The sequence below is a fragment of the Tachypleus tridentatus genome, chromosome 5 (assembly GCF_004210375.1).
Source record: "Tachypleus tridentatus isolate NWPU-2018 chromosome 5, ASM421037v1, whole genome shotgun sequence".
Classification (NCBI taxonomy): domain Eukaryota; kingdom Metazoa; phylum Arthropoda; class Merostomata; order Xiphosura; family Limulidae; genus Tachypleus; species Tachypleus tridentatus.
The window spans coordinates 50780089-50795598 of NC_134829.1; the positions used below are offsets into that span (position 1 = coordinate 50780089).

Sequence of the window (15510 nt, forward strand, 5' to 3'; positions counted from 1 at the left end):
AAAACATTACCAAGGTGGACAGTGTCACCATCACCAATAACACTGTTTAACATTATGAAAAACATGTCGGTGGATATTTAGATCCTAGAGGAGGTAAACTGAAAGAACAGAACTTTCCCTGGGAGGTTCCCCTCATCAATTACAGGAATCTTCACTGAGGGAGCAAATGAGAGCATAAATGGTTGTTTTACTTCTCAGGGCTACAAATGAAGATGGACCCAAAGAAACGCTTGAAATGAAGCCAAAGGAAGTGGAACCAGGCAGCCACTGGAAATAGTAGCAGGGACAGAGGTGGAAGTGGACATAGATTTGTCAACTCTTTTAATCATGGAAGGCAAGCTTTCTTCAGATGTTTTGCAAATGACTCTCTGCTGGAAACATGGAGATATTTGTTTACACTCCCACTGTGGCAGCAGCATATATTCCAGATGGAGTTGGGGACAATAATTTCCAAACCTCTGAGCAGGAGATATTTACAGTCTTAAAGTGTTGCACCTTTTTCTCCTCCACCCATTTAGTGCAAAAAATAGAGTAACAGATGTGTGGACCACTACAGTTAACACAGCATGGTTGTACGTTGCACTTGTAAGCATTGTGGTCTTTGTTACCACAATGAGCATGAGCACATGTTAAAGAACCACAACAGGATGTACTGAAAACATCTGAGAGGGTTGGAAATGTGTGGCTGTACCTTACATTTCAGGTTTTGTGAGCACTATAACCGAAGATCAGTACCAATGTCTACAACACCCATTGAGAACGTCCAGTACTGGTACTCTGTTAACTCTTAACCCAAGTGGACTAGTTGGCTGACCCAGGGATGGCTACCACAAGGCCACCTGTCTACAGGAATGAAAGACCAAAATGGTGTTTTGGAGATCCATCAACCATCAGGATCATCTCCTCCCCTTGACAGGTCATCACACATGGGAAACACATGGGTAGATGTTTAGATCCCAGAGGAGGTAAATTGAAAATACAGAACCTTCTCTGGAAGGTCCCCTTACCACATACAGAAATCCACCTTGAGGGGAAGATGAAGGGACAACACTTCTGGATTAGAGCAAGAGATAGTGGGAATGAGGGAAAAGGGACATAGATGCCAAATAACAAAGCAGAGAAAATCAGGGTTGAGCTGACTGAAGTGGCACCACATACAGGAGCTGATACAGAGTGTCATGTATCAAAGACAGGACATGAGTGAGAAGAGAAATAAGAACACAGGCAACAGAAAAATGTGACACCAGTTCTAGTTGAGAGCACAAGCAATCAGGATTGAAGGATGATATACTGGGGCTTTGAAGAGGGGAAGTTTGGGTTTAGAGTGTCAAATGCATTGATGAAAGGCATGCCAAACTGAGAGAACAAAAGCATGAGGTTGGAGATCATCCCATAATTAGAACCCTGTCCAGCTGATAAGTGATGTACTCCTGGTACATGATAAGCCACGAGACAAACAGGATAGGAATAAGTCAAAAACATAGGTCTCATGCATGGTGGCAAAAAAAACAATGGATACTGTGAAAACTTCTACTTATCTAGTGGAAGTGGGAGAAAAGTGTGCAGCCGAAATGAATGAATAGGTAAAGGGAATTCAGGGCTTCTTGCAACAACAAAAAAAACACTTGTACATAGTGTTTATGAGTAGCAAGCATCTTGTTGACAAGACATTGCACTACATGTAATAAAAGTGGTACAGACTGAGCCCAGCTGAAATGGGAATTGAATAACCAGCCCAAATATATCAAATACAGGTCAGAGGGTGTAAGAAAAAGACTCAGAAGACTTGAGAATTAACTCAGCTGAGCAGCTTCCTGGATAAGAATGCAGGTGAGAGAAGAGTTTTCTATTGATGGATTGAAAAGCCGATCAATCATACAATCATGGAAACTGGTTGGTCAGTTGATTTAGTGTTTTATGGCACAAAGCAGCTGGACTATCTGTGCCAAACATCTGGTAAAAAGTTAAAAGTAAATTTAGTAAAATTCATGAAAGGAAATGAAGGTAAATCAAAAAAAAGTTTACAAAAAACATAAATAGCATAAAACCAATGTTTACATCTAGTCTACAACATCAAGAGAAAAACTACAGTAATACATGTTGTAAAGGACTTTCTGTAGTGTAACTGTAATAATAATAACTCACCAGGATGCCTAACGTGTTGTTCAAACTGCAGCGTTAGTCACCTGAAGTTGGTCTTTCCCAGTCCTGGTTTCGAGTTATTTGATGTTATGGTCATTTTCAAAAAGGAAAGTAATAAAAAGATTTTAAAATACATGTAGCAAAATTATAATAACTCACTAGGATGACTAACGGGTAGTTCAAACAGCAGCGTTAGACACTTAAAGTTGGTCTTGCCAGTCCTGGTTTTGAGTTATTTCATGTTATGGCCAGTTTCTTATTTCAAATTGAACTAGATGAACTGTGATTTTTAAAAGGGAGCCACATTAAAAAGTTGTAAAGTATATATTAAAAATCTTAAATGGCATTAAAAGGATTAATGGCCTTTAAAAAGTTAAAAACATTACCAAGGTGGACAGTGTCACCATCACCAATAACACTGTTTAACATTATGAAAAAACCTTGAGACAGAATATGCTTAAAATGGTGCCGTTGTACAGAGTCGTAATGATGACAAGAAAATAAAATGTGGCTTATTGTGATCTGAGTGTTACATAAACTACACACCGGTGCAATAATTCCAGATAAAAGAAAACGATAAGTTAAAAAACTGTGACCAATGTCTAGTCTAGTTAAAACAACTCCCTCCTTCCGATCCTTATAAAAGCAAAATAGCCAAAGTCCCAATACAGGGTTTTATTTAGAAAAGCTTGTTTTCATGTTGCTCACTCCAAGTCGACTACTAGCTGGCACAGAGCCAAGTCGAGAATACAGGACCATAGTCCATGTATGGAACAGGCACAACGATGATAGTGCCAAAGCAGACAGATTTAGCTGCAGTGTTGGTGAGCTCGTTCCTGCAAATACCAACATGGCCTGGTATCCAGAAAAACTGGATAGAAGTAGGTTTTAAAGAGAAATGGACCAGTCAATTTCAAATATTGGTGAGAACAGGGTGTGAACCAACGTCAAGCAATTCCAGGAACAGTAGAACACTAAGTGAGTCAGTATAAATAATACAGTTTGAGTACTGCTTAGCTTCTATGTGATCCAGAGCAAGAGAAATGGCATACAGGTCAGCAGTGAACACAGAAGCTGTAGAGCGGATTCTGCACGCAACCACCGAACCACAACAAACCATGGCAGAGCCCACACAGTCACCTGATTTCGATCCATCTGTATAAATAGAAATGGAAGGATAGTTTGAAAGATGTTCAGCAAATAGCAGACAGTATTTCCAATCAGGAGTGTCTACTTTTCTCAGATGACTTAAAGATAGGCCACAAATGGGGACTGTAAGAAGCCATGGTGGAATGGGCTGATGAATAGGGTCAAGCATCTTTAAGGTCGATGGTCTGGCAGAGCCATAGACCAGTGATCCACAGTTGAGTTTCGATCAAATAAGAGCAGGATATATCTTTAGCATAGAACGTCAATCCGCTCCCCAAGTGGTGGAAGAGAGGACATGGAGGATGTTCAGTGCTCTTGTACATTTGACCCATAGCTGCTTGATATGTGGTATAAAGTTCAGCTTATGGTCAAAGATAAGCCCCAAGAACTCTGTTTCAGAGACCACAGGCAACACAACTTCACTGAAACGAAATTCAAGATCAGGGTGAATACCCTGTTGGTGGCAAAAGTGCATGCAAACAGTTTTAGAGTGACAGAAGTTAAAGTTGTTTGCTATAATCCACTTCAGTAAATGATTGAGGGCAGTCTGTAGCTGCTGCTCAATATACCTCATGTTCGACGACTGACACGAGATGTGAAAGTCGTTGATATAGAGCCTGTTTGCAACGTCAAGGGAGTTGTTCAGTGAGAGCATTAATTTTTATACTGAAAAGTGTGACACTTAAAACACAGTCCTGAGGGACTCCAAGTTCCTGTAGAAAAGAATGAAAAAGTGTTGAACCCACATGATCTCAGAATCTCCTGCCCATTAAAAATTAATAACAATGGGCAAATGGCCATATAACCGATATATATATGAAGGTCTCGCAAAATGCCATACCTCCATGTTATATCATAAGCATTCTCAATGTCAAAGAATATTGATACAAGATGTTGTCGTTTAAGAAAGGCTTCTGTGATTCATGTTTCAAGTCAAATCAGGTGGTCCATGGTGTAGCGCTTTCATTGGAACCCACACTGGGTGCATAAGAGGAGGTTGTTTGATTTGAGGAACCAAACAAGATGAGCATTAACCATCCTCTCTGAGGTCTTAAAGAGTAAGCTTGTCAAAGCAATTGGACAGTAGTTTGAAGGAATCTTGGGATCCTTCCCAGACTTAGAGAAAGGTAGGACAAAAGCCTGGTGCCAGGCATCAGGAAAAACATTTTCCTGCCATATCCAGTTAAAAACAATCAGAAGAAAAGCAAAAGGAAGTAGAAGATAGATGGCACAGCATGTCATAGTGTATATCATCAGGTGCAATCGATGTACTGCCAAACCAATGAAGGGCCAGTTTGAGTTCCACCAGTGTGAAGGGATGATTATAGTCATAGAGAGAATCAGCTTGAAAAGAAAGAGGTGATTGCTCTGCCCGAGTCTTGATGGCTAAGAAGGTGGAAGAAAAAGCAGAAATGTCAGATACCTGGCAAAAGCTTTCACCTAGAGTATCAATGATGCTCTGGGTATCAGCTACTTCCTGGTCATCAGAGAGTAAGATTGAGAGGGAAACAGAATTATATTGCCCAGTGCCCTTTTCGAATCTTGGCTCATATGACTTTGGAACTTGTGGTAGAAGATATGCTGGTTTTGAACTTAATCCAAGATTCCTTCTGGCTTTGACGTCCTATCCATCGAGCATGTGCACAGGTGCGCTGGAAAGCAATGCGGTTTGAGAGTGTGGGATATCTACAGAAAGTATCCCAGGCTCGTTTTTGAGCCTTCTGTGCTGTGTGGCAGGCAGGATTTCACCATGGACGAGGATATAGTGGAAAAGGTGTCAAGGTTTTAGGAATTCATTGAGCAGCTGCTTGTATAATACAATCACTTACTGCTGCCACACAGTTGTCTATTGATGGCAGGATAAAGTTCTGTGAGAGCAGTGAAAAAGAGCCAGTTTGCATGATCCTGCTTCCACTGGAGCATGAGGGTCGGGTGGCATCAACCACAGCCAGTCTCTCTCAAAATTATAGGAAAATGATCACTGCCTCGTGGATTATTGTCAACCCTCCATGAAAAATGAGCAAATAATGAAGGGGAGCAAACAGAGATCAATATCAATAGAGAACTGACTAGATGCATGGAAATAAGTAGAAGAACCAGTATTGAAAAGAGAAAGGTTGTGATCAGAGAGCATATGCTCTACAGAGCAATCCCTACTATCAATATCAGCACTTCCTCAAAGGAGATGATGTCTATTAAAGTCCCCCAGGATGAAAACGAGAAACGACAGCTGTTTAATGAGAACATCAAGGTCGATTGATCATTAGTTTCTCCAGGCAACAGGTAGAGAGAACAAACAGTGATGGTATGACCCAAGGAAACACTGATGGCTACAGCCTGCAAGGGTGTGTCAAGTGGCAAAGACAGGGTGGGCACATGCTGATCAACCAACAGTGCCACCCCCGCCATGGACTCGTCCACCACACAGCCTGCCATTTCTGTATAAAGAAAACTGCTGAAAGGTGACTGTATCGGCAGGTTTCAGAGATGTTTCCTGTAAGGAAATACAAACAGGATGGTAGGAAGCAATCAGTGTTTTGATGTCATCCAGATAAGAACGTAAACCCCGACAGTTCCATTGTATGAGGGTGGCCAATTTTATTTATGTATAGGCAAATTGGGTGGAGAATCTTTCTGTTTACGACCACGTCTTTTTTCCTTACTGTCCTTATTCGAGGGAGGTCTATCGACCTCCATGGATCCTGCCCTTGGTCGAATGGGCAGGTCTTTGCAGTTAGAAAAGGATTCCAGAGACTGAGGATGTGAACAAATGATCGTTTTGCATTTTGGGGTGGGAGAAGAAAATGTATCCAAGGAAATGCCTGTACCTGGAACCAAAGGATGTGGATCTTTGGGTTTGGTGGAATGTAAGGGACAAATATAGGTGTTGAAGTTGATTCCTTAACTTTTTTGACCATGGAGGTCCAAAGACTTTTCATTTGTTTGGAGAACGATTCTTTTGGAGGCACAGAGAGATCTTTCTGCACTCCTACTGTAGTTGTGGAACAAAGTGCAGCAGCATACGTCCGAGATGAGGTGGTGGACACCAATTTTTGAGTCTCATGATAAGTGATGTTATGAATCGTTTTCAAACGCTGCACCTCTTTTCTACCAACCATTTAGGGCAAGAACGAAAGTAAAAGGGGTGAGAGCCATTGCAATTAATGCAATGAGGGTCCAATTCACACTCACAGGCATCGTGGTCCTTGCTACTGCAATAAGCATACGTCAAGGAACCACGACATGATGTCTTCGAGTGACCAAACCTCTGACACTGGAAATATCTGAGAGTGCTTGGAACATATGGCTGTACTTTGCAATTAAGACAACCTGCCTTGATGGTGGCAGGTGGATGCAGTAATGTAAATGTCAGAATGAGGACAATGGTCGGCATCATAATTCCATCTTGGCAAGTGGAGATACACATCACTGCAGAAACTCCTTGGGTGAAGAAACCAGCGAGAATCTTTGACTCTGGGATGTTCTTCAAATCCCTCTCAACAATAACTCCTCATGATGAATTCAAAGTAGCATGGGGTGTAACCTCAATAGGTATATCCCCAATCGTCTTTGAATGCAACAGGCTCTCACTGTGTTGAGATGTGGATGTTTCCACCAATATATCACCAGATCGAAGTTTCTTTACTGACTTTGGAAAGCCAGCAAGTCCCTCTAGTCCCTTCGGAATTAAAAATGGAGACATTTGATGCACTACAATATCAAACAAGGACACTGTAGCAATGCCAGGGTTTCATGAGCACTATACCCAAACACCAGCATCAGATATAAAGTTCACAACACCTGTCGAGAACATCCAACACTAGTACTTGGTTGACCCTAGCCTAAGCGGACCAACTGATTTATCCAAAGGGGCCACCCCAAGGCAACCTGTGTACAGGAATTTAAGGCCAAAGTGGTGTGTTAAGGTTGGACCCCTCAACCATCAGGATAATCTCCTCCCCTTCACGAGTTGCCATGCATGGCAAACATGTGGATGGATGTTATGATCCCAGAGGAGGTAAACTGAAAGAACAGAACCTTCCCTGGGAGTCCCCTCACCACGTACAGGAATCCACACCAAGCGGTTAAGAGATCTGAGACCACATCCTCATGACACAGTAAATAAAGTGGAACAGAAAGAGAGTAGGAGGTAAAACGAAGCAGATGGATAGGCTGTTGGTGAGAACCTGAGTAATATATGTATCAGATGAAAGTACAGCTCAGAGCTTGTGAAGAGAGACAGATGAGCCACACCCTACAAGTTGATCACTGACAAAACAAGCAATGACCATGACATCAAGCATTGGAGAAATGGGAGGCATAACAAGATCAAGAAGCTGAAACTGGAAAAGGAGGAATGGGTTCAGTGGGTCTAGGAACAGGAACCAAATGGCAAGATTGAGTAAGATAAGAAACCATAGTAGGCAATGATGACTTATGCCAAACTACCTCAGTATGGGCCTCCAGCAAGTCAGGAAAATTCCTGGAAACTTCTGGGCAAAGAAATGAACCTGACAAAGAACACAGTGAGAAGCAAAAAGGATGCAAACGTCAGCTAGGAAAGCATCAGGACCAAATACACCCTAATAACAGAGGAATCAACTACAGAGGGGTGAAACAGAAGAAATATGTGGGTCAATGTTGTGAAAAGAGGACAAATCTCTACAGAACCTCCCCTCATCCAAAGAAAAAAAAAATCCAAAGACTAGGAACGTGATGGTTACTAGTTCTTATTGCAACTTGGTTCCCTGAATTAACAGAAAAAAAAAATCCAGTTTTCTTGGAAAATTCACTATTGTTTTGTACTGTAGGTAGATAAAAAATTATTAAAATGCTATTTACTGTCATTTTGCATCTACTGTAATACAAACAGAGTTATAAAATATGTTCAAAGGTTTTATGACTTTTTGTTGTTAAGTACAGAGTTGTGAAATGGACTATTTGTGCTCTGCCTACTGCAGAAACCAATATTTAGCACTGAAAGCCTCAACACTTATCTCTGAGAGCAAGTATTTATGGAATCTAGATAATGTAATAAAATAAATATAAGAAATATCTTTTTTTGTAAACACCCAAAACAATTTTTTTCCCAAGGTTTTTGTTTCTTTTGTGGTACCTTTGGTCAGAATGCTCCCTTTCAGGAACATTTGGAGAAAGCAGTGAGCAGTCCTGTGCTTCCTTTTGGGAAAAACCTACAGGAAGCTGTACAGTTACGTCACTACTGGCCAAACGAGCTGATCTTCCAGAAAGAAGAGATGGATGAGCATCTGTTGTGTCTTTGAATCCATTGAACCAAGCTCCCTCTGGTGAAGGACTCATTAAATTTTGTTGGTGTTCCAATGCTCGCCTCTGTCGTTGTTCTTCTCTCTGTTTTTCTAGATTTAAGAAACAAAAAATGCAATGTAATTACATTTTGTTCAATCAACATTGACAAATGTAATAAAAAACACTTTTCCAGTTGAGAAAATAAGCAGTTGTGCATGGATAATAAGAAACCTATCAATGAAGGAAGTGGCATAGCCACTTGTCAGAAATTAATGAATTGTAAGCATTTTAACAACTTCTGGTAGAAATGTACAAGCAATAATTATTAATTCTAAGAAGGTATTTGTTATCAGAACAAGAAGCATATTAATTACCAAAAGTGCACTTTTGATTTTATAATTATGTGGTTACTTAAGTAAACAATTACACAAAGTGAAAGAAAACTTCACTCAACGTGTTTCTAATTGCTACTTACCACAGTGAACATGTACCTATATAAAATTTGATGCTACTAAACTTTCCAACAGACAAGCTGTTTAAGGTATTAAACATAAATATACAACTTAATATATCATTTGATTCACCAATTATCACTGAGCAATACTAGTCTCAGCTTCTAACAATTTTTGGTTATTATCAACACCAACTTCTGTTACTAGGTGATAAACAATAACGTAAGTATGAAGTCACCAGACACACTGTGAAAAATTAAGACAAAATCAGCTGTACATTTCAGATAGATATTGAATAATATATTTTTTATTTAAACCAACATCCACCTTTGCAGGTTCTTCAGGTTGGTATATATATTATAATGTGTAATGTTGCACCAATTTTATATACATTAAATAAAATTACATTTTCAATTACAGAATAACTAAATAACAAAGCTTCCACAACAAACTTCTCAGCCATTAAAACAGCCTCAAAGAGAGAGTGAGTGAATGAGAATGTGTTTTTTTTTATAGCAAAGCCACATCAGGCTATCTGCTGAGCCCACAGAGGGAAACTGAACCCCTGATTTTGGCGTTGTAAATCTGTAAACTTACCACTGTTCTAGCAGAGGGCTAACCCTGAAGAAGCCACAAAGGTGAAACATCAGTTTAAATAAAAATATATTCTTTTATGTTTATCTGGAGTATAAAGGTTGTTGTTTTTCTTGGTCTTTATTAAAATATGTAAATCCCTCCAACACACATGCTACAAACTTTGAAAAACACAAAGAAAAAAGTTATATCATTCAAGCTTCATATAAAAAAGCTTAATTACAAAGTTCCCTTAAGCAAACAGTTTTCATTAACAAAACAAATTCCAAGTTACCAAGTTTTCTTACCCAAACCATTCTCAATTACAAAATAACTAAATAACAAAGCTTCCACAACAAACTTCTCAGCCATTAAAACAGCCTCTAAAAAGACAGATTATAGTTCTCAGTTCAAAGTGCTTAATAATAAACAAAGTAAGTTTCAAGATCCTATCCTCAACTTCCTTAGTCACAACTGTTAAACTGCAATGATTTAAGCTGAAAATTCTCCATAAAGATTGCATCTAGGGCCTCAAAATTCACAATGAAAATAATTATCAAGTTCACATCCTTTATCAGTCAAAACAAAATTGAATTAAAGTTTTTATCCCTAACCTTTATGGTTTATAATGAATATGAATTTCTATGTTGTTTTCAGCCCCAAACTTTCTTTATTTCTCCACTGGAGATATAAATTTCATTTCTCAGTCAAGAATGGAAAAAAAAATCAGAATTCTTCTTCAGTAAAAAAGGTTGTTTACATATACAAATAAAGGTCTCAAACCAACACGTAGTGGTAAAAGTATATGTGACTGTAAGTACTACCTTATCCAACATACCTGAAGCTAAAACTTGTATCTATTACATGTATATCAGTGATTAAAACACTACTAACCTAAAACTTGTATCTATTACATGTATATCAGTGATTAAAACACTACTAACCTAAAACTTGTATCTATTACATGTATATCAGTGATTAAAACACTACTAACCTAAAACTTGTATCTATTACATGTATATCAGTGATTAAAATACTACTAACCTAAAACTTGTATCTATTACATGTATATCAGTGATTAAAACACTACTAACCTAAAACTTGTATCTATTACATGTATATCAGTGATTAAAACACTACTAACCTAAAACTTGTATCTATTACATGTATATCAGTGATTAAAACACTACTAACCTAAAACTTGTATCTATTACATGTATATCAGTGATTAAAACACTACTAACCTAAAACTTGTATCTATTACATGTATATCAGTGATTAAAACACTACTAACCTAAAACTTGTATCTATTACATGTATATCAGTGATTAAAACACTACTAACCTAAAACTTGTATCTATTACATGTATATCAGTGATTAAAACACTACTAACCTAAAACTTGTATCTATTACATGTATATCGGTGATTAAAATACTACTAACCTAAAACTTGTATCTATTACATGTATATCAGTGATTAAAACACTACTAACCTAAAACTTGTATCTATTACATGTATATCAGTGATTAAAACACTACTAACCTAAAACTTGTATCTATTACATGTATATCAGTGATTAAAATACTACTAACCTAAAACTTGTATCTATTACATGTATATCAGTGATTAAAACACTACTAACCTAAAACTTGTATCTATTACATGTATATCAGTGATTAAAACACTACTAACCTAAAACTTGTATCTATTACATGTATATCAGTGATTAAAACACTACTAACCTAAAACTTGTATCTATTACATGTATATCAGTGATTAAAACACTACTAACCTAAAACTTGTACCCACTCTCTTTGTTGCTGCTCTAAATCTTCTCCTGCCATGTTGTTACTGTTTGGCTGTCAAAAAGGCAACTGAATTAAGTTTCTTATACATACATATACATATAAAAACTAATGTATTAACAATATAAATAACTGCCACTGATTTAACTTTGATTTATTTATCAACTGTCAAATAAATCTAACCAGTAATACACAACATAGACAAACCAGTTATTTTCATCATAACAGCTTAACATTCAATGTAAATAAACTTTGATACGGTGGTAAGTACTTATTTGTTTAGAATTAAGCACAAAGCTACACAACAGGCTACTTGTGCTCTGCCCACCATGGGTATTGAAACCCCAGTTTCTAATGATGTGATTAAACGATTGAGGCTGCCCAATTGATGAAGCAATGAAATTATTTTGTTTTTGTATGAGCTTTAGAAAAGTATATTTAATTAGAAATACTCATTACCAGGTTGTTTTGAGTTTTAATCCAAAAAGAAGGTTTGCTGTGATCTGAACTTAATATTAAAAACAGAAAAAGATGCATTTTTACATAACATATAAAATCAATACTTGTAGTACATACCAATAAACCTGACAATAATACAATAAATAAAGAGAATGATAAAAATAAAAGACAATGCCGTTGATTTCTTTGTAAAGGTAAAATCTCTATTTAATGTTTACCCTGAGTTCTCATGTTTTACAGTTTAACTATGAAGAGCATATCACAATAAAAACTGGCAAGAAATAAAAATCAATATAACACTTGGCAACTAAATTTGAGAAAAATTATATATGTTGGGATTAGATTTAAAACACAATTGTAACATTAGAACAGCTCTGAACAGTTTCACAATTAATTACTGAAAATCCTCTATGCACTACATGGAAATTGCACTATTAGAACTTTGAATGTTAGTGACAGTGAGGACAGAAAATCAATAATATTACAATATCCAATCAAAAGTGGAGCAAATTAGAAATAAGAAAAACAGGTGGTCCAAACCAGAGGTCATTAATTATGATAATCCTTGGAGGTACATTAGCAGGAGAATGGCCAACTGCTCAAACTTCAGAAGATGCTTCAGAGTTCTTATGCTGTTTAATGGGAAAATTTAAGAATTCCTTTTCAAGACCCAAAACTAAGGAAAGAAATTAGTTCCAAGAAAAGCAATTTTACACTTCTCTTTGACAACACTTTCAAAATAAAATATACAGTATCTATGCTGAAATGCTAAACATCTCGCATTTCCAGAGGGTTTCATCCAATTGTTCACTGATTGTTTTTCTTTTCCTTTGCTTCAAGCCTCTCCCCTAAAACTATTGGCTATAGTAACAAAAAGTGATATTTTCAATAATTCAAATTTCTAATAACATTTGTCAGCATCTTTCACCATGTTCACTGTTTTTCTTTTGCACTTTCATCTGTTTTGTTTCTTATGGCAATCAATGTCATCCATCATTTTTTAATTTTCATCAGCTTTTTGTGCTTCTCAGGTCTTCTTAAGAGCATTCTACTTCGTTCTTACTTCACTGCATGCTGCAAAAAGTTCATTTGTTAATATTTTTTAGTCCAATTGTAGTCCTTCATAACCCTGAAAGTGTTCAAGAGACAGATTCTATTCCAACATGTATTTATAGAAAACACTCTCTCAACTCAGCTTGATCATACAACAAAAATAAAGAAAACTTTCAGTAATTCTCATAGTTTGGTTAAGTTTCTCATGAAATCAAAACTCAGTGTGCTGACACTATATTATTTCAGATTAAAGACAGAAAAAAAAGACTCCCGTAATTCTGCAAACTTCCTAAACTGTTGCACAATTCCAACAACTTCAGTGTTCATTCTGTGGGTATCCTTTAAATATCATAGTACAAACTAAACAATGGTTGCACATTGCTGCCTGGAAATCAAGGATCAAGACAAAACAGATTGAGAACCAAATTACAGTTAAATACAGTTTTCTCCAGTATAGGTTTGGCCAGCTCGAGAAACTGTTCTACATTGTATGAAGAATTTGAGAGCTTGAACTTCTGTGATATTACGTTTCATTTAAAGTATGGAGATACTTCAATAAATTGCCTGCAACGGAGCCAGTATCAATTTTCCTTGCTTCTATAGTTACAGCAAGCAGCTTTAGGCATTTCTTTGCTTCCTTTACAATATCCAATTTTATAAACTATTCTCTCCCAAGGTTTTGATGAGTTTCTTGGTACACAGCAAGGAAATATTCTAAGGATTTAGCAGCGGAAATAAGACAAGTAAACTTGGCATGCAGTAGTTTATATTGACAAGCTAGCCTAACTGCTTCACATAATTGTGTGTTTCAGGAACTCAAATCTCCCTGTTTCAATTACTGCTATATATATTAGCCCTCTCACCCCAGGTATCCTTCACTGTACATTACACAAAGTTTTAGCATTTTTCATTCAAAATTTTATTTAAAAACTTTCTGTTTATGTTTTACCAATTAGAAGAGTATTAACAAAGTTTATATAATAATCCATATTTTATAGTATACAAATTTTAAGTTCTTAATTCAACAATTTCCCCTAGGGTGACAAACACAACATTTTCTCTGGGCATCTTGTCTTCTATATTTTATCAATCACCTCTTCAAAAAAGTATGAAATTAAATGTATATTACTCACCATAAAATAACCATTGCACAGACACACCATAAATACCCACATGTCACATCCTGTCCTAAAATTATTTAATGCATAACTTCTACTGGTATAAAAAAAGTAGACTAAAGTGTCTTCAATTATCAACAGCAAAAATCATTAACGTTGGATAAGAACTTTATTTCTTATTTTTCATGTTTATTATGTACTTATAATTATTAAAGTAACTAATCTTTTTCTTTAGGTTAGTCAAGATCAAATTAGATAAAATAAATAATGATAATGTGATAAAAATATTTCATGTGACATGCAAGTGAGTGGCTTGTAGTAACTCAAAGTAATTTGGTTAGGCTTCATAATTACTTTGAGAAATAGACTAATTGTAACACAAAGTGATTGAAGGTAAAGACACACAAGTACTTTCATCTACAGCAGATTAAAATCAAATTGAGTCATCTTGGTAACAGCTTAAAATGGAAGCTGAGCTTTTCTCATAATAACAATGAAATAGTTCAGATTGCAGGATGAGGAATTTGAGTAATGTCTAAGGTGCATGTTCATGAACAATTGTATTCATATATTATTAAATTCTGCTAGTGCACTATTACTTCTCAAAACATTTTTACTAAGCAGGTAACATAGACAGGAAACAGTATCATCTTCTACTGAAAGGTCACAATTTTTTTTTTCTTTTTGAGCTTTCGTTTTGCTGAAATATATACAGATTCCAATGTCATACAAATTTTAACCTCTACATGAAAAAGTTAATTATAGATCTGTAACTTTCCAGACCACAAATTGAAAAATCAAGGGCATTCCATGCCTTGAAATACAGTTTCACATTTTCCCAACCTTTTCATAGTTTCTTCCGATTTCATGATTGCATGGGAACCTTGTTCACAAGAAGTGTTCAAGATTACTGTCAAAAATACTTCAAGAATATCACTAGGAATAGAGCTACAAATAGACTCACTCAACCTTGACTGAGAAAACTTACATAACAAGACAACATGGTTTGATGAAGGGCACTCGTTTCATAACCATGGAAAAGAAAGATCTGATTTTATTAATTAAGCTGTTAATTATTCTTTATTTCATGTTTAATTAATGATTTAACTTTCATAACATCTTTGTTTTATTATTACTATTAATTCTTCCTGGAAGTTAATTTGTTAAGTAACATTGTTTTCTTATGTAACAAGAGAGATAAAGATACTTCCCAATCAGAGAAGGGGTAGTTGTGTCAGCTACGAGTTTTGTTAGTTTAGATATCTGTACAGTTTTGTACAAGAAACTTAAAAATGAAGTGTAGTTTCTATAGAGGTGTTACGTCTTTGCAAAGACAGGTGTTGAATAAGTTAGATGGAATTTGTACAAGTTGTATCTTTAGAACATTCTTTTGGAAAAATAAAACACTTTCATTCTCATCAACTGAAGAGGACTTTGTAACCTTTTCATCAAATCAAAATAAGAACAACAGAATCCTTTATAACAATATTAT

The 15510-nt window shown here is 36.3% G+C and overlaps 1 protein-coding gene across 2 annotated transcripts in view; it reads right to left on the bottom strand.

Annotated features, from left to right (window-relative positions):
- LOC143251156 (uncharacterized) overlaps positions 1–15510 on the bottom strand; it is a 122932-nt gene that overhangs the window by 35338 nt on the left and 72084 nt on the right. For both annotated transcript variants that reach the window (XM_076502549.1, XM_076502550.1), the window contains exons 7-8: positions 11376–11442; positions 8408–8666 (exon numbers count right to left, since the gene is read on the bottom strand). In XM_076502549.1, the coding sequence (XP_076358664.1) occupies positions 8408–8666; positions 11376–11442 (326 nt within the window). The remainder of the gene's footprint in view (positions 1–8407; positions 8667–11375; positions 11443–15510) is intronic.